Source organism: Triturus cristatus, chromosome 9 (assembly GCF_964204655.1).
Source record: "Triturus cristatus chromosome 9, aTriCri1.1, whole genome shotgun sequence".
Classification (NCBI taxonomy): Eukaryota; Metazoa; Chordata; class Amphibia; order Caudata; family Salamandridae; genus Triturus; species Triturus cristatus.
The window spans coordinates 510,054,466-510,080,211 of NC_140592.1; the positions used below are offsets into that span (position 1 = coordinate 510,054,466).

At 48.8% G+C, this 25,746-nt stretch overlaps 1 protein-coding gene across 4 annotated transcripts in view; it reads right to left on the minus strand.

The window, feature by feature from the left end:
• PC (pyruvate carboxylase) overlaps window positions 1-25,746 on the minus strand; it is a 2,056,240-nt gene that overhangs the window by 123,230 nt on the left and 1,907,264 nt on the right. For all 4 annotated transcript variants that reach the window (XM_085625491.1, XM_085625492.1, XM_085625493.1 and 1 more), the window contains one exon: window positions 18,656-18,877. In XM_085625491.1, the coding sequence (XP_085481617.1) occupies window positions 18,656-18,877 (222 nt within the window). The remainder of the gene's footprint in view (window positions 1-18,655; window positions 18,878-25,746) is intronic.

Sequence of the window (25,746 nt, forward strand, 5' to 3'; positions counted from 1 at the left end):
ATGCAATTGATGAGTTCTGTAGCGTTAAATACGCATCCTTTGACCAAGCGGTGGAGATCCTCAGGGGTTGGGCCCTGGTGCTCTGATGGCAAACTCTGACATAGAGTCGGCCTTTCGGATACTCCAGGCACATCCGGATGATTATCACCTGCTTGGTTTTAAATTCCAAGGGTGTTTCTATATGGATATGTGTATGCCAATGGGCTGCTCGGTCTCATGCGCATATTTAGAAAATTCAGTTCATTCCTGGAATGGGTTTTCAGACAAAAGACAGGGCACCGATGGGTCATGCATTACCTAGACAACTTTCTTATACTGGGGACACGGGGTTCCTATGAATGTGGGTGGGCGCTGCAGGAAGTTTGCACGCTCATGCAGGTTTTGGGGGTTCCTTTGGCTCCAGGAAAGACAGTTGGGCCGGCATCTACGATAGAGTTCCTGGGCATTGAGCTGGATTCAGGGATGTTTTAGGCTACCCATGGACATGGTTAATAAATTCAGGGCTGCTTTACAGCTATGCTTGGGGAAGCAGAAGGTTACACTACAACAGCTACAGCAGACAGTGGGGCAACTCAACTTTGCTTTGAGGGTCATTCCAATGGCTAGACCTTTCTCCAGATCCATCTCCCAAGCCATGGCGGGCCTCAAAGAGAAACATCACCACACAAGGCTGTCAGCTGAGGTTCGGCAGGACAAGCGGATTTTGATGGCATTCCTGCAGGATTTCAATGGCAGAGTAGTGTGGCCCGGTCCGCCCACTGCATCCGCGGAGTTGGGTTTAATGACGGACGCCGCGGGCAGTGAGGGATTTGGTGCCATACTCGGTACCGAGTGGGTGGCGCAACGTTGGCCGGAATGGTGGGTAGAGTATGGCCGAACAGGTAACATTGGGTTCCTGGAGTTTTTCCCCATATGGGTGGCCTTGACGGTATGGCCTGAACAACAGCGTAATCAGTCAGTAGTTTTCTGGTCAGACAACATGACAGTGGTGGAATGCGTCAACCAGCAAGCGGCATTCTCCGTCTCTTGAAGGAGATTGTTCTCACATGCATGAAATAGAATGTGCAGTTTAGCGCTAAACACGTGCCTGGTGTCCTTAATCATGCTGCTGATGCCCTTTCTCGGTTTAAGATGCAGGTTTTCAGGGCTCACCTCCCAACAGCGGCAGAGTAGGCCACCCTCTTTCCAGAACGACTCTGGCAGATTGGTGCCCACACGTTTTGGCATTATTGTTCTTCCTTGGGTGCAGGGTGGGCTGAGCGGTGGCACGACACTGGGGCTCTCATTGCATACTTAGGTTGTTTAAGGACTAACGGGCGTTCGGCAGCCGCAGCTAAGAGACAGGTGGCGGCAATTTCCTTCTTCGCTCAGAATAGCAACAGGACTGACCCCACTTACAGTTTCACAGTGAGGAAGGCTCTGAAAGGGTGGCAACGCCTCCAGGGGTCGGCCCCAGACACAAGGCAGCCGATTGGGGTGGAGCTTCTGAAGTCAATACTAGCAGCCCTCCCCGCAATTTGCAACACATCAGGGGAAGTCCTGTTATTCACTGTGGCCTTTTCGTTGGCTTTTTACGGCGTGTTTCGAATTGGGGAGCTGGTGGCCCAAAACAAACTAGACATACACGGCGGCCTGCAGCTTGAATCCATTAAAGTCAGGGCCGACACCTTATTAATAACGATCAAGAAGTCCAAGACCGATCAAGAGGCCCGGGGGGAAGGGGTAGTTCTCCACCGGGCACAAGGTAACCCATGCTGTCCTGTATCACACGTTGAGAGCTACTTACAGGTTAGACCACTGAACATAGGGGGGGCCTTTCCTGATGCATGCGTATGGGGTCCCGCTGACACGCTTTCAATTCAAAAGGGTGTTGGACATTGCAATCCTGAAGTCAGGTCAGACTCCAGAGAGTTTTGGTACCCACTCCTTCAGGATAGGGGCAGCCACTGAAGCAACGGCCAGGGGTCTATCAAGCGGCGACGTACAGAGGATAGGGAGATGGGTGTCCAATTGTTACGAACGTTATGTGCGCCTACACATGCTGTGAGTGGGAGTGCCGCACAGCGCTGATGCATGGTTTTTCTGCTTCCATTACAGTTTCTCAAGCCTGTCACGCAGGGGGGAAACTCAGGACACTGCACCAGCACCATTCGGCAACACGGATATCATCTCCACGAAAGGAAAGGCTTCAGACTGTGTGGATCATAGGCCATTCATATGTAAGGCGTCTGTCTAACCTTTTTTCTACAGGCGATTATAGGGAAAGAGCACGGCAGGCAGGTTTTGAGATAGAATACCATGGAAAAGGGGGGCTATGTTTTGATCAGTTCAGGGGTATCCTGTTAAGAAAAAGGGGTCCACCTCCTGATATAATCATACTGCACTTGGGGGGGAATGATTTAGCAAGACTGGGAAGAAGAGGGTTGGTGGAAACTATAATTACGGAAATAGGCTGGTTAGCTAAGACTTGTCAAGGCTGCACTATTGGGTGGTCTCAGATGATACCCCGATTCCAATGGAGAGGGGGGGAATCTGTGAAGGCTTTGAATCACTCTGCGAGGGGAATAAATAAGCTTGAGACTTTTCAGGGCTCCCCACTTACAGACCATCGCCCATGGATGCATTGGGGGCGAACCGTGCTTCTTAAAAGATGGCGTTCACTTATCCCAGGTAGGCAACGAGGTGTTCCTGGGGAATATGTTGGCATGGTTGAGGGGCCTTAGTCGCAGGGGATGACCTTTCTGGTGAGCTCAGGGGGGGGGGGGGGGGGCTAGATAGTTGGTCAACTATGCTAGCCTGTGGCGGTAAAGTCATGATTGGTGAGCAGCAAATTTAAGGTCCTTAGAGGGCGGAGCCATTCACGAATGGTGTCGCCCAAGTGGGAGGGACAACTGGTCTCTCCTAGAACTCCAGGGGCAGTTGGTTGCGGGGGAGGAGGGAGTCACGCTTTCTCTAAGCTGATTGGCCACAACGGCTGCAAGGGCCCCTTTATGAAGATCAGGTACAGAGCGTACGGGGGTAACCGGGGGGGGGGGGGGAGAAGTACCCTCACGGTGAATGGGCCCTCTGCGCATGCGCACTCCGGCGGGAGGGCGTGGTTAGAAGTGGATAAGGAGCGGACGCCAGTTAGTGACCTTGCCGTAGGCTCCATTAGGTACGCAGAAAATAGAGTTTGTACAGATTAATAAAGATATGTTAGGATATGGATAGGAAACCTTTGTATTAGAGTTATGTTAAGGTTAGCCATCGGATATCTGTACTTGTCAATTGTGATCCGTGTAAAGTAGATTTTCTGCTACATTTTGTAAATATTGTCATTACGATTAATGTGTATTAATTGTATATAATAAATACGGCCGGGGGGTGTCACGCCCCCGCATCTAAAAACTTCTCTCCTGTCACGGGTCTTGAATGGGGAGGAGGGGGCGTAGGTAGTACCTGGCCATATAAGTCTCGCCTGTCTATGAAAGGACCTACCGTTAGCTCACTGTGGGCTTGGAGCCTTCCTATTGATTACTACTGCTCTACTTCTTTGCTTGCTTCTTACTCATTAGTTTGTATGGGCTTTACGCAGTGGCATAGTAAGTGGGGGAGAAGGGGGCGGTCTGCCGTGGGCAGCACGAGTTTTGAGGGCAGCAGGTTTCCCCACCTGCCCCCACTCCAACGTGTTTGCTGCAGGCAGCAAATTCAGAAATTGGAAGCACCCCCCCGCGCTTTAATACGGCCACGGGCGGCAAAGTGGCTAGCTACGCCACTGGCTTTACATCTCGCGAGTTTGTCCCTCACCTGAAGCATGCCCAAAATACATCTAGCTGCCACTGATCACTTTTCAGGCACTACTTTATTCTTTTTTTTGTTGTTAAGCACTCTGAGGGGGTGTTTTCCAGCTGTCTCCCTCATGTACTTCTCATTCCCTGTCTGCCATGTTCCATACTGCTCTCTCTCATGTGTGCTTCTCCCAAACCCTCCCGTGATGCACTTGCCCTCATGTGCATCTCCTGCGCGTTGCTTTGTCACTAGCATGCTCAACCCCCCCCCCCCCCCCCCTCCCCCCTCAGCTCCATGTTGTAACCCTCTTTCGGTACTTTTTAAATATAACCTTTTTTTTTTTTTATACCTTTACCTCAAAACTATGCTTGCTTCAAGGGTAACACTGATTTATTGTAACCATGCTTTATGTACCTTCACACTATTTGTGCTTCCTGTGTTTTTTGTGGACCCTTTCTTTTACGAGTGGCGCTATATCATGTGTACCCATTTTATATGGGCAACTGTCCTCCGCCTGAGCTCCCTGCTCTAAGCAGCTATTCTTTAACAACAAAAGTGTTCAATCTGGAGGGGAGTGGATAGGGAAAAGGCCAGAGTTTCAGAAAGCTGAATCAGTGGATTGCTGGTTATCTCCAGACTTTTACGAATGACAGATTGCATTGTGGATTTTTGTGCACGGTGGACTTTGTGGCTTCATGAGTAGTTAATGTAAGCTCCAGTGTTGTGCAGTTTTTTGTGGTATGCAGAGTGAGCTATGTAACGAGGCGCAAATGCCAGTGCAGTACTGCAAATGGCAGTGCAGAGTGCATCCACTGTATCATGCTGCAGAGCCGGTTCGGCTCGACTCTCTTTCAAGTGTCCTGCTCAGGCGGCCTGCCTTTGTTTAAAGTGATAGCTCATGCAGCATGCAGCACTGGGGCTGGCACCAAAGGGAGTACCCACCACATGGGCACAATGAAGTGTGAGATCTTTGCACACGTCTGCCATAGATCGTCTGGAAGCAACAATTCGGGACAGACAAATGGGAAGTCCCGATGTAGAAACTTCCTCTCTTTGAATAACAAACTACAATCCCACCCTTCAGCCCTACCATCTACCAAATGGCATTCCTCACGAAGAGGTCATCAGTAGCTCCTTGTTAACAAAAGGCATCAATGATTTCTTAAAGGTATTTTTGCCGCCATGCTCCTCACTTTGGTGTCTGAATCTCCACCCTCAAGCCACAATTTTAAGACAAATGCACCTCCACTCTCTGGAGAAGCTCTCGTCATACTCAGGCATGTGCCATACTAAACCAGGGCATCTAAAATCGATTCCACTCTGCTTCTGTAATTAACACTGAGCCAAACTGTAAGAGGGAACATAAGAAAACACCCACTCTAGCATTCACAGCATTTCCTTTTCAAAGTTTGCATTATTTCGTCTATATATTGGTCTCATACTGCCATGATCATGAAGTTACTGCTTCCTTCGACCAGCCCAAGATATTCCTCATACATATGCATCCAGCTATTACTTTGCATTTCCAACCCCAGCCCGGAGTAGCTGCTCTTACTCAAGCGATAACCTAGCGATAGCCTACCAGCTTACAGACTGTTTACCTGATTCCAGAGCTTATCGAAAGTACATGATAAAGCACTACACCACATGCAAATAATTTAATTTCTTTCTACCGATTGTCATCCTCAGATTGCATGTTATCTCAAAAAAGCGGTCTCTACATTCCTAAGACTCTGCATGAAAACTGGCCTTGACTTAAAGCTTCCAATTGTGGGCTCCTCTTTTTTCTTTTGAATGACACTCATTACTTTTCATCCTCTGAGTACTGCCGACTCCAAGTCATAATTCTATCTTACTGTATTTCTTCAAGTTGCTCACACCTCATTTCAAAGACCACAAACTTTCCTTCTTTGAAATTCACACCGCTGCAAATTATACATAACACATCTTCAGTAGCTGATCTGTTAATACCACCAATCATCGGCATGAATTCAAGCATCTCCACCCAATAAAGATCACACCTCCTATTAATCTGATCTGCCACACAAACTGGATTAAATGCATGGAATGTATTACTTAAGAGCACAAGACTAATCCAATAACCAACATTAAGCAGTAACCACTGGATTAACCATTAACCCTAGGTTCCAGAGCAGCATGCTGCTCAGACAAAAGTGCTTCAACGCTGTATCAGAGGTAATAAGCGGCGACACGCTGCTGGTCATTTGATTTTCTTATATATATATTTCTCACTATACTTTACAGATAAGCACTGGCAAAGCCAACACAATAACCCTCGCATTTTAAGGGAGAGACCCATTGATTTTTTCAATGCTTGCCTAAAAATACAATCAAGGCTTTTTTGTGTAAATATTTTAGACTAAAATCTTCTTCCAAGAAGCTTAAATCGTGTACTATAACATTTTATATTTTTCACGAATTAATGTAAGATATCATTTTAATTTGTCAATTTGTATTTCTCGCCTTTGATTAGCATTGGGGTAGTCGGAGTTAGCTTCAGGGCTTGGTCTGTGACCAGGCCTTCCGTACAATCTGCAATGCAACCACTTGAAACAGCCTGTGTAGTTTCACAGTATCTTTTGGCTGGCAGACCCCGATTTGGGCATGTGAACCCAGGCTCAGTTTTGAGCCCACACACCTTCAAGGGCAGTGCTGAATTCATGCTCTTGCAATAGAATATGCTGCCGCAGCAACCAAAACTAATTTTTAGGTTTCGCCTGCATAGTGCTTACACTATGCTTGCTAAATCGCATGTAAATAAAACTATTTGTTTTAAACCACTTAAAAGGGGCTTCGAGCCCACCCATTACTTACCATTTGCTGGTTTGCTTGTCACTCCCATTTCCTTGCTTTCTAGTGGTTATTGCATTCGATTTCCTCTAGGCTTCCTGTCTCCCTTTGTCTTCCCTTGTGTATTTGTGTTTTCTCTGGAGCATGGAGCAAGAACCTCTTCCTTTAAAAGTCTTCATTTGCTGGTTTTATTTCTAGAGCTACTTTTTTAGGTCTCGCAGACCTGCGTTGCAGCGTGCATGCGCTGCTCGCTCTGCGAGGGCTCTTGAAATCGAGGATATTTCAAAAGGGGACGAGAAGCCTCGTCCATGCTTTTCATTGGCTGGTGTCATCGTTTATGCTAAACGCTGGCTCTTGATTGTAAATGAGGCTTCTTGGTTACCGCCCTGTCTCCTTCTCGACTGGCCCATCCGGACTGGATTGTTTGCTTGCGGCGTTACACTGTCCTCGATATGTAGGCGGTGAGCACTATTTTCTTTCATTCGCACATTGCTCAGCAGCAGCGCTGCTTCCCCCATCGGTAGCCGGATACGCACTCTGGCAGGAGGTGTGCTTGTTCTGTACAAAGTCCCTGTGTTTTCTCTGCAGGTTTGAACTTTTGAGAACGTATCTGCAATTCTTCCAGGCGGAAAATCAGAACAATGTGTTGGCAGCGGGGTCAAACTAGAGTTAGAGGGAAAAACATACAAGCCTCTTTTCTGCTCCTAGCCAGGCCTCAGAAAAGGCGCTTGTAAAGAGCTCACCCCCAACCCGAGCCCCAGTGGCGTCACCTGACCAAGCGCGCACCGAGGAAGCCTTTCTCAGGAAAAACAAGGCTCGCAAGAGCAAGGGGCCGATTCCTGCGAGTCCCGGAGGAAGTCACCCATGGTTGAGGTAACAGCGACAAGTGGAAAGAAACAAGTTGAACACCTTATATCTTGCCCGGTGCCCCTCTATCGCCATGTATCTCTTGCCCTGCACAGCGCCTCTAAACAAGTTACGTCTTCACCTCCTGCACAGTACCTCTGCGATGCAGTACCTCTTGCACAGTGACACCCTGATCCAGTGACCTAGCTCTGCCCTTCCTGATTGCATAGTGCCGCACAGATATCGGTAAAGACGTGGCACCCCTTACCTCCAACAGTACCCTTGCCTCTGGTACAAGAAACAAGGTGCTCCCCTAACTTACAATGCCCCCTCTTAGGCAAGGTGTGCCATTAAATAAGTTGCGCCGCCTCCCTCTCGTATGGTACCCCAGGTGCTATTAAACAAGGCCCTTCCATATGTTTTGCAGTAAACCAGCCGCGTCCCTCACGTGGTCGTTTCCCATGTAGACCCTCGTTTAACGTCGGTCACCGTGACCCGCAACCCTATAACTGACAGCTTGCATGTGTGTCTTACCGGGGACTGCTTTTGTCAGGTAAATACTGTGTGACTGCGATAGAACCACAGTGAAGGGGTTAAAACGTGTAAAGGGTCACTGAGAGAGGAGGGTTATCTAAAAAAAACAACCTCCTACTGCCACACAATGTACATTTCCCTTTTTACCGAATTTAGTAGGGGCTATGTCAAGCCTTGGCATGATAACTCAGTCGGCTGCAGAGATGTTTCTGTGAATTATACGTCATGTGTCACATCTCTGCAGGGCCAACTGGGCCTTTCATTCTTCAGAGGCAGAGCTTCATATGAACCAATGAGCTGCGCGATACCACCTGCATTTAAGCACCTGGAGCAGGAGTCACGTTTGGGTGTGTTTTTGATTTGGCGGTGAGTGTATCGCTGGCAGTGCAACAGGAAGTGACCGGCTGTGAAGAGTTCATTTCCGGTGGCTTGCACTAGCAATGGGTTCTCGTCTGGTGCGCTCGCTGTTCCGGCAGCAGTCTCGCCTTCTCCGTCCTCAGAGGGGCCTCCCACCGGGGGCTCGTAGCCCTGCCGGCCGCACTCGCCCTGATGACTGCACATACCCCAACCTATCGCACTGAAGTCGGCTCCCCTAGGTAACCACCCCTTCTCCAGATCTTGTCCCAGGTATGTTGGCTTGCCCAGTACTTGTGTACCCTCGCTGGGGGTGGGTGGGGTTGAAGTTCCTTATGGAGGGAGAGGTTAGAGGGGGCTCAGACTAGTATTTTTCCAGGTCACGGGGGTTGGTATGAAGGTGTGTTGGTTGCTAATGGGCAGTGGATTCTTTGGTGCAGCTGAGAGGTCCGGCGTCGAGTGCTGGTGTTGCAGGGCAAAGAGCCACGTTTGATTTTCAGGGCGCTGGGTTTTGTTTGTAAGTAGCACGAGCTCTGTTTTTGGGGGGCTCAGCTTCAGAAACACATGGCACCCTAGTTTCATGCCCACACACGCCATCCCTGCAAATGGACCTTTAGCACTAGTGAAAATGAGTGAATATAAGGCTTCGTGTTCAGGAACAGTTTTACTTCTGGCCTCTCTGGTTACAGCTTTTGTTCTTTTGACCCGCTCTTTTCAAATGCTTTAAAACTAATTTGCTAATGCTTGTAGCATTCTGTTACTTATCAGTTTAGTGGTTTATCTGTCTGTCCACTCTTCGGTCTGATAGTTGGTTCCTCCATTTGTGTGTTGACTGAGTTTATGTATATGTGGGGGCCTGTGTATGTGTTTTTGTTTATGTGTGGAAGTGTACACAGGTTATTAGTTTGCTGCTGTTCTGTGTGCTTGGGGATACACGTGTATGCCTTTTGAGAGAGAAAGTGTGAGTGTGAGTGTGTGTGTGTGTGTGTCTGCACGTTTATTGTTCTTCTGTGTCCAGGCTGTACATAAACTCTAGATCTCTTGGCTTTATCAGTCCAAGCTTACTTGGTCACTTCCTTTCCCCTCAAATCAGAACTAACCCCTGTAGAAATGGCCATGTATGCACCTGGTCTTCAGAGAGCTGCGGGTGACATTCCCGCTGGGCTGGCACTGCCTGTTCACCTTCCCAGGCGGATTACAAAGTTCACTAATGCTGTCCAGGAGTTCTTAGAACTAATTAAAACAAGCATTTGCAATGCAATATGTCTCGCATTTGTGAGAGTTAGAGCTATTGGCATTGTAAAGGACAATGCCTTTTATTTATGTGATTTGAAAACCTGCAAGTGATGCCTAAACACGCCCTTTATAATTATAGTCCTTGCTTGCAAGAAGCAAGGCTGGCAGTAAAACAGGAGCAGTTACTGTCATCCTTGCTTCTCGTAAGCAATGACTAAGTACAAAGTTTGTGTTTACGCACGGCTTGCAGGTTTTCAAAACACATAAATAAAAGGCATTGTCATTTACAATGCCAATAGCTCAAACTCTTGTAAATGCGAGACCTATTGTATTGCAAATGCTTGTTCTTAGTAAGCAAGCTGTCCGTTGTCCCACAATCCCCCCCACCCTCGTTTTGCTTGCCACCCTTCTAACTCCAGCGCTGGTTTTTATATTTTTAAATGCTTCACAGGAGTGTGGGCTACTAAGCATCATGGCTTAAAGGGGAAAAAACAAGTGATATGACCTGTTTAGCGCTGGCTCATCAAATGCTGCAATGCCCACAGTCGGGCCCAGTAGCTCCCACTTGCCCTGAGGCCCTTTGAACTGGGTTCTGACACCCGTAATTTGCAGCACCATAAGTGGTATAGTGGTGGCAGCTAGAGAAATGTAATATATTTTAATTTTACCATCCTCCAACCTTCTGTTCACTTCAGGAGTTAATCTACTAATTCACCACTAATACTTTCTGGGTTCTGAAGTAGCGTGCTACTCGCCGAAAAAGCGCTTCATCACCCATCAAGGGTAGCAAGCACTATATAAATGCAAACCTTTTTTCCCTCTTCTATCCCGCCACTATCCTTCTTAATCCAAATAACTGACTAACATATCCATCACTCAAATTACTTTCTTATGTTCACTATACTAATTCACCACTAATCCTTTATGGGTTCCTAAGTAGCGTGCTACCTGCCGAAAAAGTGATTTGCCGGCGCCTCAGGGGTAGTGAGCGCTATATAAATGCAATTACAATACATTATTGCCTTTTTTTTTTTAAATGCCACCCGCCCTCCTCCGGCTGCCTCTTATCCCCCACCCCCTGCCCATGTCCCGCAGCCCCACCCTTCTCCCTTATGTTGCTTGCTTCTTTTCACTTGCCTGAATGCTGATTGGCACTTGAGTGCATGTGCGCTTTGTCAGGTGCTTGATTGCTGTTGGAAGCGACAGCGATGCAGAATGCACAAGTTACTTACCTTCGGTAACGATGTATCTGGTAGAGATGATTCTAGCCGCAGATTCCTTAACGTAGAATTATCCCCAGGCATGAGACTGGACCCGGAAAACTTTTTTTGCCCTAGCATCTCTGCGCGCCCGGGGGCGGTACCACGTGACTCCGCCCTGACGTCGTCCGCGGGAGTGACATCAGCGAGGTCACATAAGCCCCAGCGCGTGGACATCAGTTTTCTACGGAGAACTTTTCCGCACCACAACACGGAGCCATCACAAACAAAACTGTGGAGAGTACGGGAACAGTGTGTGAAAAATCAGAGAAACAGAAAAGAGAGAAACGAAAGGTGAGGAACAGCACCAGGTGGAAAAGTGCCAAGCACTAAGGTACAAAAAGGCATAGCTGTGAAAGCCATAGCAATGGAAGAGCAGAGCATCGCTCTGAGGAACACCCTTGCAAGCCAAGGAGACATCCTCTCAGGAGGCAGAAAGCAAGTGAAAAACACCAAAGCAGAAGAGAGAGAGAGATAGAGAAAGACTGCAAGCACAGTCCACACCAGTGAAGGGCAATAAGCCCAGAACAGAGGAATAACAGCAATTCACCCCCAGACGACACCATCAAGGAAGGCCGTATCCCCTGAAAGGAGCGAAAAGGCAGAGGTACAGGCAAAAAAAAAAAAAAACAACGTAAAGGACTACAAAGGAATCAGAAACCCCAAACAAGTAAAAGGAAGAAGAGTAAAAGGAGGCCCCTACACTGGAGAGAAAACCAGGGTGGAGGGATGCAGAAGCACACATGAACCAACCAACCATGAAGCATAAAAGAAGGGGAGGAACAATCAAGCAGAACGAAGCATCCTGTGCAGGAGGAAGCGAAACGGACACCCACAGAAAACAAGCCACCCGGAGGGAGGCGAGTGCAGAAAACCAAACTGAAGGACCTCGCAGAACGGGGAGGAAGGGCGGGCCGTGAAGGAATCTGCGGCTAGAATCTTCTCTACCAGATACATCGTTACCAAAGGTAAGTATCTTGTACATCTGATAGAGACTACTAGCCGCAGATTCCTTAACGTAGAATAGATACCCTAGCCATACCCAGAGGGGAGGAGGGCCTGTAAGAGAACCTCCCCAGGAGGAAGAAACACAGGGCCCCAGCAGGGGACGTGCTACGGGAACAAGAATGTCAGCCCTGCCCTCACTAAGCAGAAACAAGCAAGAACAAGGCGAAGGGAAGACTAGGAGACCCCAAGCCCATTCAAGGTACAACGGCCACAAACCCTTGTAGGGGCAGACAACCGCAGAGGAGCATCCAGGAGGAAAAGAACGACCCCAACTCCAGAGAGAAGAGGTAGAACCGGAGGCAGGGCCTGCCGTAGGAAAAAACACAGCGACAGTGGATGGTTGAACAGACATCAGCCGCAAGGAAGCAGGCAAGGAAGGAACAGCTCCACAGCCAAGAAACGCAGGTATAAGAAGAAAGGCACAGGTGCGCAAAGCTCCAGCAGAACAAGAGGCCGGGGCATAGGGGAACACAACAACGGCCACGGCGGCGGACCAGAGGAAGCAGGCGTGCGCAGCCAGCAGCTGACAGTACCGTGGAGCAGTGCACCCAGGACAAGCCACGCGCAGGCCGAGGGCAGAGGCCAGGGAAATTCAGAACAATCGCCAAAGGAGGATCTTTCAAAAGACACACACCTACCCACGAAGAGAAGTGGGACCAGCCAAAAGAGAAAAAGGGGAAGACACAGAGGACGGACCCAAGCCATCAACCAGAACACAGGAAAGCCGGGAGAAACCTAGCCCCCTTGGAACACCAGAAAGATGACCAGGCCGAAAAGCCGATTAGGAAGGCGGAAACGCCACAACACGACACCGCAGACAGCATGCCAGACTGGTCGAGCGATGTAGTGAACACAGAGGATGACAGAACCTGATGCAGCGCAAGTTGCGCCCATACAAGACACAAGGGACCGCACCAGCGGTATACAATAATGCCAGGAAAGGCAGGGAAACCGAAAGAGGTCGACCATACCTCCCCAGCGCAGGACAGAGCTATGCAATAGCTACCAGTACATCACATAGCAGGGCTCGAAAAATCCACTCGACCGCTCGCATATGCGAGCTAAATTTAATGAGGGTGAGCTGTTTTTAGGTCCTACTCGCCCTTTCTGGCGAGTGGGAAGACAAACTAACTTTTGTCCTCTGTCTCTGAAAACGGAGAAAATGTGACAAGATAACAAGATTTAAAGAAATTTTTATTGCTCACAAAGTTAATGAGCAATAAAGATGCCTTTAAATCTTGTTATCTTGTCACATTTGCTATGCTTTCAGAGACGGAGATCAAGTAGGTTGCAGTTAGGTTGAGGAGATTTTTCAAGGTACTAGACCTGCAGGACTAGTACCATTTTATGCATTTTTCGAGCCCTGCATAGGGTATGATACATCCCAAGAAAACATGGGAACACCTCTTAGGGAAAAAACCCACAGCAGAGGATAAGAACATAAAGGACCTGCAGATAGAACCACAGACGGCTTGCCAATCAGCCAAACAAGAAACACACAGAAGGTCCAACCTGAGGACACATACAGGTGTACCAACAACCAAAGAACCACAAAAGCCAAAGGGGCTGAACCAGCAGCCAACAGTACAAAGGGGTCAACCTAAGGGCCCCAAAGGCACGCCAACCCACACAGAATACGCAGACGGTCCAACCGAACCACCAGACCCCCGAAAAAAGGGTGGGATAACGCCACTCAGAAAGCAGCAGTGGACCGACAAGCCAAGTTTACGGAGGAGGAGGACGGAGCCCCGCAAGGAGGCGCTGAATGGCGGCACCCGGATGGGTGATAAACAAAAGCACCCCATCAAAGGGCAGGTCAACCAGACGCTCCCTAACATTCTCAGGGAAAACACTATCCCTCAACCAAGCATGGCGACGGAGAGCTACTGAACTTGCCATAGTGCGGCCGAGAGCATCAGAAACATCCAGGGCCAGACAAAGAATAAACGCGGCCAACTTCCAGACAGAAGGGACTCCACGGAATCTCACAAACTGCAAAGCAAAGCAGCACTAGAGGAAGCGAAGATGTTACACCCCCATGAATCCAACCACCGGGCCTCCCGCGACGGATGAAACACCACCAAAAGGTAAGGAAGGGAAAGACGTCTGCAGAAGAGGACGCTGGGTAGAAGGGTGGAAAGAAAGGCAGACTGGTTCGTGCAGAGCAAGACGGTGGCAGTGGAGGAGCGACTGGGGCATCGGATCCCCCGTGGCAGGTCGCCCCCAGGCCCCCAGAAGAGAATTATGGAGCGAAGCTTCGAAGGGAAGAAGCAGCTCCCGTCCACCAGAGCCTTGATGGAGAACCTCAAGCAAATGGTCTGTAGGGAATGGGGTGGCAGGGTCGCCCATGTGCAAAATGCCCGTGGCCGTGGAAATGGCCCGGGCAAAGGCTGCACTTGCCTCTGTGGGGCGTCGTGGGGGGGAAAGCAATTCCTCCGTGGGAGACAACTGTAAAGTAAGCCGGCCATCCCCGAGCCCAGCTGGAGGAAGAAACGGCCAGCCCTGAAATGGTGGGAGATTCACAGAGGAGTGGGGGAACTGAGGTGCCTCTGGGGAAGACTGTGGCCGCGGGGACGGCGAAGAGCCCTCCCTGGAAGACGCCGGGGAAAAGGCCACGACGCGGCTTCCAGTCTCCGAGGAAGAAGAGACAAAAAGTTAACGAACCTCCGGACAGGAGGGAGCCTCTGGAGACTAGTAGACGACCCGACACCGGCACGGCGCCTTGGAGTCTGCCACAGGCGCCGGCGTAACGTCGACCGGTGCTGGAGGGGACGCCGAGACGACCTCCTTCACCCCTTGTGCCCTAGGAGAATGGGGTGGGGCCGGCTCCGGGTCAGTGAAAGTACGGCACCGAAAAGGCACCGACTCGACCTCCGACGAAGCAGCCACCTGCGTGGAGAGAGTCGAGAGGGACCATGGGACGCGCCCCGGACCCTAGCCAGCCCCCGCGGTGCCGAGCCATCAGCTCGGCTTCTGGTGAGGCCGCCGCCTGCCCAGAAGACCGAGGAGGACTCTGAGGCGAGCAGCGAGTCCTGGCGACCTCCCGCGACACCACAGGGACCCCCACGGGGGTTTGCGGCGAGGCAGAGGCGCTGTGGGCCGTAGAAGGGAACCCCCTAAGACTGCACCCCGACAGCACCACACCTCCAAGATCTGAAGCCGAACCCATCTGCGCTGGAGCTGCCGGGGACTCCACGGAAGACCTTGCACGTGGCAAGGGATCCGTGGAAGTCTCAGGAAGAGGAGGAGGGGCCAAGGAAGCTTGCAGAGCCGCAGCATAGGCCTCCATTTGGGCCCTGGTCGCCCCGACGCCAGGAAATGGCGAGTAGGGTGGCGACGAATGAGGCCGCATGTCCCGCGAAGAACCCGCACCCTCCGCAGAGTGGGGACCAGGCCTCGGGGACAAACTATAAGACTTACCGACGGGCGAGCGATGCCCTAGGGACCTCGGTGATGGGCGATGTCGAAATCCGAAGCGGCGATTCTTGGACACTTTAGCGGAGGACGGACGCGGAGAAGACACCGATCTGGACAAACGGGCCGAAAGGAGCTTCATACGGCGCTCCCGTCGGGAATTAGGCTTCAGATGCTGGCAAGCGTCGCAGTCCATGGAATCATGGTGCTCGCCCAAACACCACATGCAAATAGGATGAGGGTCCATCACCGACATATGATGCGCGCAAGACGAGCACACCTTAAAGCCCGAAGGCATTCGCACACTGTCCCACAACGCAAAGCGTGAAAAGAAGGCCTGAAAACAGGTCAGGGACACAATTCGGATCCACGTGGAGAAGAAGGAAACTGATGTCAGCGCGCCGGGGTGGGGATTAGGTGACCTCGCTGACGTCACACCCGCGGACGTCAGGGCGGAGTCGCGTGGTACTGCCCCCCGTCGCGCAGAGATGCTGGGGCAAAGAAAGTTTTCCAGGTCCAGTTTCACGCCTGGGGATAATTCTACGTTAAGGAATCTGCGGCTAGTAGTCTCTATCAGATACAAGTAGTACAGGTGACGTGCCCAATCAAAAATATATTGTGTTGTGTCAATTCATTTACATTGATACAACGCATTTTTCTATGTTTATTTAATGAGACATGTTATAATGACAGGAAACTGTGGCAGAGACCCCCCCCCACCCCCACCCCCCTTCCTGGACTAGAGTGCGTCTTAGAAACGTTCAGAGAGAACTAAGTAGCTAAAACTCCTAATTTGTTTAAAAAATGTACTTTATGGTCCAGGGCCAGACAGTAAAGTAAGGCTGCTTTTCCCTCTTGCAAGGCTGGGGTGCAGATTTTGTGGAACGCCTCAGGTTTCTTTGTCCCTTATCTACTTCCACTTTTCATATTCCTTGCGGTTTGCTGCAATCCATCCTGCTCATAACTACAACTCCCATCACGCCAATTAAAAGCACTCCCTGCTCTCCCGGTTCTTGGGTAGTGTTCTGTTGCACGCTGTGACTTTGATCCTGGTAGAAATGGACTGCTTCATATCAGAGATTTCCCCAGCTGCGGTAGAAGGATCAGAGAAGGTAGACCCAGGCCTCATAATGGAGAAAGTTAAGGTGCAGATAGCCATGACCAACGTGCAGGAGCTGATGCAGCTAAAGCCAGTCTACCTTGTGCCGCATGATTTGACATCAGCATCCATGTCAATATCAGCAAGCCTAAACACACAAGATGATGGACGGAATGTTGCACAATGGCAAAACATTCACTCCCAGTCACAGATCTGGGTTTAATCCATCGTTATTTTGCTCACCACACCACCCCAGTTCAGACATGGCCATATGCAAATCAGTCTTGACCCTGTGCCTCATGGGAACAGTCCAGCCTGAACTGCCAAGCCATGTCTTCCTTGGACTGGAATCAAGCATCCTAGGACCGGTTTCTGGCTATCAGCCGTCATCAGCCAGGATAGCTTGATTCCAGTGGCGTAGTGAGCACGGGACCCACGTCTGGGCATACCCTTCCCACATAGGGTGAACAGCAAAACACACAAGATGATGGACGGAATGTTGCACAATGGCAAAACACTCACCCCCAGTCACAGATCTGGGTTTAATCCATCGTTATTTTGCTCACCACACCACCCCAGTTCAGACATGGCCATATGCAAATCAGTCTTGACCCTGTGCCTCATGGGAACAGTCCAGCCCGAACTGCCAAGCCATGTCTTCCTTGGACCGGAATCAAGCATCCTAGGACCGGTTTCTGGCTATCAGCCGTCATCAGCCAGGATAGCTTGATTCCAGTGGCGTAGTGAGCACGGGACCCACGTCTGGGCATACCCTTCCCACATAGGGTGAACAGCAAAACACACAAGATGATGGACGGAATGTTGCACAATGGCAAAACATTCACTCCCAGTCACAGATCTGGGTTTAATCCATCGTTATTTTGCTCACCACACCACCCCAGTTCAGACATGGCCATATGCAAATCAGTCTTGACCCTGTGCCTCATGGGAACAGTCCAGCCTGAACTGCCAAGCCATGTCTTCCTTGGACCGGAATCAAGCATCCTAGGACCGGTTTCTGGCTATCAGCCGTCATCAGCCAGGATAGCTTGATTCCAGTGGCGTAGTGAGCACGGGACCCACGTCTGGGCATACCCTTCCCACATAGGGTGAACAGCAAAACACACAAGATGATGGACGGAATGTTGCACAATGGCAAAACATTCACTACCAGTCACAGATCTGGGTTTAATCCATCGTTATTTTGCTCACCACACCACCCCAGTTCAGACATGGCCATATGCAAATCAGTCTTGACCCTGTTCCCATGAGGCACAGGGTCAAGACTGATTTGCATATGGCCATGTCTGAACTGGGGTGGTGTGGTGAGCAAAATAATGATGGCTGGTGACGGCTGATAGCCAGAAACCGGTCCTAGGATGCTTGATTCCGGTCCAGGGAAGACATGGCTTGGCAGTTCGGGCTGGACTGTTCCCATGAGGCACAGGGTCAAGACTGATTTGCATATGGCCATGTCTGAACTGGGGTGGTGTGGTGAGCAAAATAACGATGGATTAAACCCAGATCTGTGACTGGGGGTAAGTGTTTTGCCATTGTGCAACATTCCGTCCATCATCTTGTGTGTTTTGATATCAGCAAGCCTGTCATACCTAGGCTCATTGTCACCTGACCTCCGGCAATTCTCTCAACATTTGACTCCCCTAGCCCCCACCACCTCTAGCTGATCAGTCGGAGCTGATGCCCTAATGGCCATCTCAGTTTCCAAGGACCCAACCCCTGCAACATGCAAGGATCCGGTCGGAGGTGCTGCATGAGCATCTTACCTGCCTCTTTGTCATATCTTGGCTCTGGGGGGTACATCTTACTTTCATTTTGTGACCCCTTTTTGCCTCTATCGCTACTAAACATTGAGAAACGCAATAGCTCTTGCATAGGCGAAACCTACTGACTTTGCCAATGCTCGTTCAATAAATGTGTTTGATTTGGCATCTTTGACCACCATCACCCACCTTATATCGTCCAGAATCAAGGGATGCTTTGCTTTCCTTCTTGCAACCACACTCTTTTTGAGACACAGTGACGAAACCCAGAATAACTTAATGGGAGCCGCTATAGATATTTTTTATCTTTTGGTCAGCTATTCACAAAGCTTAGGTCCATGACTCCTACGTGGACCACAGGTAAAAATGCTCCCTCCCACTACGGGAATCTTTTATTTTGAAAAAAAACATTTAAGTGCAGGGAGCCTCAACAGATCTGGGTAGGACGATTAAATAGTCAAAATATAGATGTAATTATTCTTCAAAGCCCTTTTGACCATCCATCATTAAGTCAAGCAGACCCACAATGCGAGTGTGGTGCTTACCTCCCCAATTCTCTATACTGAAGAGATTACTGAAATTGTGCGACACGAAGGGTGCAATCTTCTTGAGGTCATGGCTGCGCACACGCGTAGCCAGCAGAGACTGATGTGCATCTCGGAATGTGGTGTCCATCAACAGCAGGCCCTTGTGACTTCGGATTGCCTTGGCAAAGCCTTCAGGGCCATCTCGGAGAAGGATGTCTCGGTAGCCATTAGGCGGATCACCTACAAAACGGACAAGAAAAACAGCAATCAACCACAAGTTCATGTAAAAGTGCAAGTATTTTTTCTGCAGCGGTACTCATCCTAATATTAAATAAGAAGCAGTATGCTTGTCCCGCGGAACTACTTCCGCAGTGAATATAGAGATTTTCCTGACCATGACCACTAACACTTTGGAGCGCTACAATCTGATCTAGTAAGAAAAGCAAAAACCCAGAACATACTTCGAAAAAAAAAAAACCTTGCTTAACAGAATGTTTATGTTTCAATGAAAAGGTACAAATTGCAATCATGATGGGTCTGAGTGCCATCCAGGGCTGTCACTCCCCAGCAGCTCTACTTCTCCCTGGCCACTTCAGACCTGTGTTGTGGCATTGTGGAGGAGTGTGGCTCAATGGTTAGAGCGGCAGACCCTGAGGCAGAGTTCTGGCCAGGGACCAGGGTTCGATTCCCGCCTCGGTGGGGCTCGGGCTCAATTTCCTCGGACCTGTCTATTCTCGCCTCGGTGCCTATTCTAATCATGGGCCCCACGCTGCAACTCTGGGCAATAGCTTGCTTAGCCTCCACACCGGCCCCAACAGCGCTAAGGATGCCTGGCTTCACCCTGGGGGTGCCCAGGAGTGGACACTTCACAGGGAAAGCCAGGAGGGGTTCCACAGCGGTATGAGTATCAGCGCCAGGAAACCGCAAAGGCGACACCGCAAGGTGGCCGTCTGGTGACAGTGCGCTCTATAAGTACCTTGACATTGACATTAAACCGTCATTGTCTGAGCAGCAGAAATGCCCGCTTAAGTATGGATTCACCAATCATATAAAACGTCTAGGAGTTGGCTAACTAGGTTACAAAATACAGCTCCTAGAGCACTAATCTTCACGTTTAATCATTTGTTAAGCATAGTGCAGGATAAGTTATTTACCTGTAACTGCTGTACATCTGTGGGGTTACCTACTGCAGATTGAAACGTTCGGAGCCCTGTGCAATCAGCGGCGAACACCAGTCAATCAAAAATGACCAATACATGCGGCATTGGAAGTCCTCAAAAGGAGGAGTGTTTTCTAGGACGCAAAGAAAAGAAACACGAAGCCGAAAATGCGAAAATATGTCTAGAGAAATGCATAAGCTTTGAATTCATTTTAGAAGTTTATGATAGCCCTTTAAATAAAATGTCATTCTAAAACAAACAGATGCCTCGGGGCAGAAGAGCATTGTGGCATACCGCTGGAGATCTCAACATGCCACAACAGTTAAAGAAACTAGGACTCCAAGAACAAGAACTTTCAAATCAATCTGTAACTTGCGGTTAAATCTTATTTATTAAATAAAAACATAGATGCATCTGCTTAAAATAGTCTTTTGAAACAGACCTGGTACGCCGAGCACTCAAAACGACTTTCATTTGATGGTAAGAGTCAGATGTCATATTCTGAAACACATTCTAAATATAGCATCAGTTTTCCCTCCGATAGTTTGCTCAGTGGGGGCAGTGGGAATCTCATCACTAGATGGCTTTTCATAAATCCACACTAAAGCCCTGAATACATTATTGTAGAGGCTGCTGCCATATACCAGAATGGGGTTTGACGTGAACTGTGAGGCCTTTCACTAGCTTGTAGTGGTTGAACAGAAGAGATTAAGCAACGAGTGCCAAGAGTTGAGAACTTAAGAATAGAATTTAAAGACCTCCAGGGCAGGATGTGCTATGTAGTCCAAAGCAGATCTTGAAAAAGTTCAGACTAGTGCCAGATAATCAGTAAAATATTCCCAAATCATGGGAACCAATTCATGGCAAATGCGTAACAGAAGAACTTTGTGAATACTCAAGTGTGATAAGCTAAATACCCGATCTCCTTCAGTTTTTGAAAGAAGCTATTTGTCAAATATTGGGATAGGCAGCAACCAATGTTGCTGAAACACTTAATATCCCGGGAATTACATTCAAGTCCCTTTTACTCTGCCACCATCCGAAGACCAGGCACCCTCCCAGAATTAAGAAGCAACGGTAGTAGGAGTAGATCCAGCAGTATGAACGCGCTTCAACGGTAAACTACAACAGGGAGGTGAGCTGATATGGGGCAGTGACTGACTGACCAGCTTGGTCACTGGCACTGACCTAGTGAAGTCTCTACCACAGACCCTCCATGTCGCTGTAATTCCTCCATGAAGGCATGGACCAAGATCCACCTGGTGAGCCAAGACCATGTCCGAGACAGCAGGATTCCTTGAGACCTTGGTCTGCTGACTGCACCAGGCCCCAAACTTGAGATTTCTTAGCTTTCAGTTCTTTAAGCCAACTTAGGGTGACATAATGGCGTATGAACACTGACAACTTCAAAGACCAGTTTTGTTTCTGGCCTACAGTACTGCCCAGGACCCACAGGCATGGCAGGTGGGAGCTCAGATTTCAAGATGGCGCACTGCAGATCTGGTAATTCTGGGGAACAGATAATTACGACAATCGACAGGAATCCTGCTTCAAAGCATGCTCCCTCCTGGAAAGAAATTTAAAATGAGCTGTATGTTTACTGCTTGTGTTTGCGACATCTTAAGTGTAGCTTACACCTTAGACATCACTTTGTTCACCATCGCTGATTTGGGGGATTTCTGATATGTGTAGGTTTCCGAAGCTTCCAAGGATTCCCATGCCATTCACCCTTTGGTCCCATTTTGTACACCCCATCTTTACCGCAGGGTTAATATTAGGATCTCTTATGCTTCCTGGGCTGGGATGTCCTATGAAGCTTTTAATGCGGGTCTGGGTATCCTTCCCTGTTGTGCCTGCAGTGGAGATCATGTATGCTTCCTCACCGGGGCAGAACTCGTCCGTTTTGGTAGACCCGTTGCCTTTTGTGGAATATTGGGATGATAAAGAGATGCCGGCAAGGCCTACACCCGAGCTGGGGGGAGGCCGGGCCCTCTTATCCAAGGCTGTACACGTCAACGTTCACCCAGATGCACCAACGGGACCACCACAGTAATCTCCCCTCCACCAGGGCAGAGGGTCGGCCACGGGGCCCTCGGGGCTCGCTCCAACTCTCTGTGCCTTGAAGCGCAGTCCGTTCCCACCAGGACTCCCACCCCACACATGAACCCTCCTCCGAGCCGTAATCCGCCCGCTCGCGGGACCGCAGAGGTTAGCTGTTACGGGTTACCGCGAGTCTTAAAATGGATTTAACCGCCTGCTCTGGGGAAACTTAATGAGATTTCAAACATCCTTATTTCATTCTTTTAATGCTCGGCTCAGGCGGAGGATTAGCTGCTGACAAAGAAAATAATGCAGCATCATAATGAGGCGGCCCTGAAATCCGATATAATTAAAATGAACTTGGTGTATCATTCAGGGGCCCCGCATAAGCATTAATCAGACAGCTAATATATTTATGGTTTTATTATCATTACGGCCTGGGCTTGTTAGGATCAGAACATATTTCTCAGACATTAACACGAACACAGAGAACCCTTTTTTTGTTTAATTGTCTTCTACGGAATTGGTTTCATTGGTCCTGAGGGAGGGGGGCAGGCGGGGCTTCCATCATTTCCGCTCAAGAAAACATTAGTTTACGTCAAAAGCGCCAAGACGTTGTGAAATATGCGGCCTGCAGATCGGGGGTGATTTACAATGAGGGATTACCACCCGCCGGCTGTGGATTATGAGCCCGCAGACAGGAAAGGGCTCTTTACAGAGGGTTACAGGCAGCCGCACAAGGCCGGAAGGGATTTTTTTATGCAGAGAAGTCGCAGGCTGTGCCATTAGTACACACATGCAGAAAGAAACATTCTCTTTACAAAACATGAAGTGGCAAAGGCAACAGGCCTCGCCTTAGCAGCTGCTTACTTTCGTAATTCCTTTTGGCGATAGCCTAAAGAGAAAAAAAATGACATAACGGGTATTGTATTGTAATTGCATTTATATAGCGCTTACTACCCCTGACGAGGCGTCAAAGCGCTTTTTCGGCGAGTAGCACGCTACTCCGGAACCCATGAAGGATTAGTCTTGAATTTGTGTAGTGAAATATTAAAGGCATTTGAGTGGTGGATATTAGTCAGTTATTTGGATTGAGAAGGTTAGCGGAGGGATAGAAGAGGGAAAAAGATTTGCATTTATATAGCGCTTGTTACCCCCGATGGGGTGTTGAAGCACTTTCATCGGCGAGTAGCATGCTATTCCAGAACCCATAAATGATTAGTATTGAATCAGTATAGTGAAATATGAAGTAATTTGAGTGGTGGATATGTTATTCAGTTATTGGGATAGAGAAGGGTAGCGGAGGGATAGAAGAGGGAAACAAGGTTTGCGTTTATATAGTGCTTGCTACCCTTGATGAGGTTTTGAAGCGCTTTTTTCGGCGAGTAGCACGCTACTCTGAAACCCATAAAAAATTAGTGGTGAATTAGTATAATGAAATATGAAAATTGAGAAGTGGACATGTTAGTCTGTTATACTGATTAAAAACGATAGTGGAGGGATAGAAGAGTGAAGGATTTTGAATTTTAAATTATTTTTGGGAGGTCATAGCAGGAGGAGGAGACTTGGGATGAGTAAAAAGGGAACCAGACGCAAAATTTCCCCACCAGGGTGGCTTGCTGTAAAAAAAAAAATCGAGCAGGAAGATTATCCCTTACCGTGTGCATGCCCCATCTTATACCTACAGCTGTCTATCCTAAGGTGACGGGGAAGGACACCCCAGTTGACAGTCTTTTGGCTTCTTTCAAAGACTTTGAAAAGAAGATTTCAGCCCTGCATTTGATACTCGGATCTCTGCACTTGAGCAAGTTGTTGGTTCTTTGAAGAGATCAGTGGATACCCTATATTCAAGTATAAGTAGATGGCGTTTCAATCCCCAGCATACCATTCCAAACGCAGGCCAGAGTACTCTCCCCTGCGACGCCATTGCCTGCAGAATAGGGGGGGGGGGAGCAACATCTCAGGCTCAAGCACAGGCCCAGGTTTCATCGCAGCTTTATCACTACTGCCTTTGCAATCCTACACTCCCAACCTACCCGATATTCCGAGGGTCACGGAGGCTAACTCTGGGTGGCAAGCACTTGGCACGGCAAACCAGCAGGGAAGCCTGAGCAGCTCAGGTTAGTCCGCCGCTGCCACATCTCAACACTCACAGCAGACATACTGCCCCTCCAATACCACCATCCAGCTGCCCTCGGAGGCAACGACCTACGTCATTCAACTGGGAGAAGTGCCCCCTTTGTGTAGGGTGGCAGAGGAAAACCTCAATCAACTTAAAAATAAGACTGTTCACTGGCTGGCAGCTAGGACTACTGCTTCAAATCCCCCCCCCCCCCACCCACACAGATGCTGGCAGAGAAAATTAGAATGGAGGGTGAGTTGAACAGGCCAAACCCGGAAAACAGCAAAGGGAGATTGTGTCATAGTGAATTTAATAACCCCCTGGAGGCGGGTTTAATTTTTCACGCCTTAGGCTTGATGGGCACACCTTCAGACTGTATTACAGCTCTCCCACTGGGCTTTTTTTACCCCCCCCCCCCCCCCACAACCTCAACGTTGGGCGCTTGAGACATATGAATTTACAACAGGGAAAGCTGTGGAATCGCCTGGCAAATGCACAGGCCTCATTTAACACCACTCCCCTGTTTCTGAGCAAACGTTTCCGCTCATTGAGCCAATTAGATGACCCGATTGACTGGACTCTTCTCCCAACACAGACCTTCAGACTCATACCTCCCTAACCAAGGATCCTGTGATTGCGACCCAAGACTTTATTAAGGTCATCTGTTGGAATATAGCCGGGGTCCAGCGCAAACTGTTTGATCGTGACTGACTGGACATGCTGAAGAACTTTGGTCTGATCGGTCTACAGGAAACATGGGACACTAAGGGTTGCTTGTACCTTGATGGTTATTCCTCCCACTCAGTTTTAGCTACCCACTCTTCTAGTGGGCATGCTAGTGGTGGACTTACGACTTATTAAATTAGAATAGAACTGTAAAGTCCAGGTGATAAATTCTAAATGTAAATCTATCTTGGGCACCCTTTTAATATTTCCAAACAGACTGCTCCTTATCAATTTCTATAATGCAGTTTCCCCAAAAGATGGAACGGAAGCTATGGCTAGTCTTAAATGTTTTATTGCTGACTTTTTTCTGTCAGAGCCCTCCTTTACTCTAATTATGTTGGTGGGAGATTTTAACCTGCATCCGTGCCGCTCCTGTGTTAATAAAAAGGAATCTGATTGCAAAGGTCCTTTTGAAACCCAGGCACATTTTAAACACACATGCCAAGGGGAAGTGGCAAACAGTCTCATTTCAGAGTTTAATCTGGTGAACTTGTTGGTGACCAAAGATGTCCCTGTAGAGGCTTACACGCCCACCTTTAAGGGGGGTGGGCAGCGTAGTGTAATTGATTATATCTTTGTTTCTGGCTGCCTGCTCCCCACACTTTTAGACTTTAAGGTTTTACAACATCATCTGAGCGATCATAACCCATTAACCGCTTCATTCTATTGGGATAATAAAGCGGTGAGCACTAAACCCGCTTACCAGGTGCCCACCACACTAGCTGATCAGGGCCGAAGAATAAAGTGAGCTAACATCGTCCCATGGGCATTTGTTCAAAACTTGATTGGCTCGTGTCATGATGATCTTCAAACTTTACATATATTAGAACCTTTTATACAGCACTCTCTTTTGAGTAAACCAAAAGACAAATTAGTCCCAAGTATGATAACAGTGTGCATTTAGTTGTCCACAATTTTCACATTCAAATACAGAGATCCCAAGTTAATATTTTCTCTTCTCGTGAACAGAAATAATTCTTAAGAGTCCAGAAAATTTGCTGTTTCCATTGTTGATTTATTGTTGTATAGTCCAGCAAACCTCAGCCAACACGCATTTCATC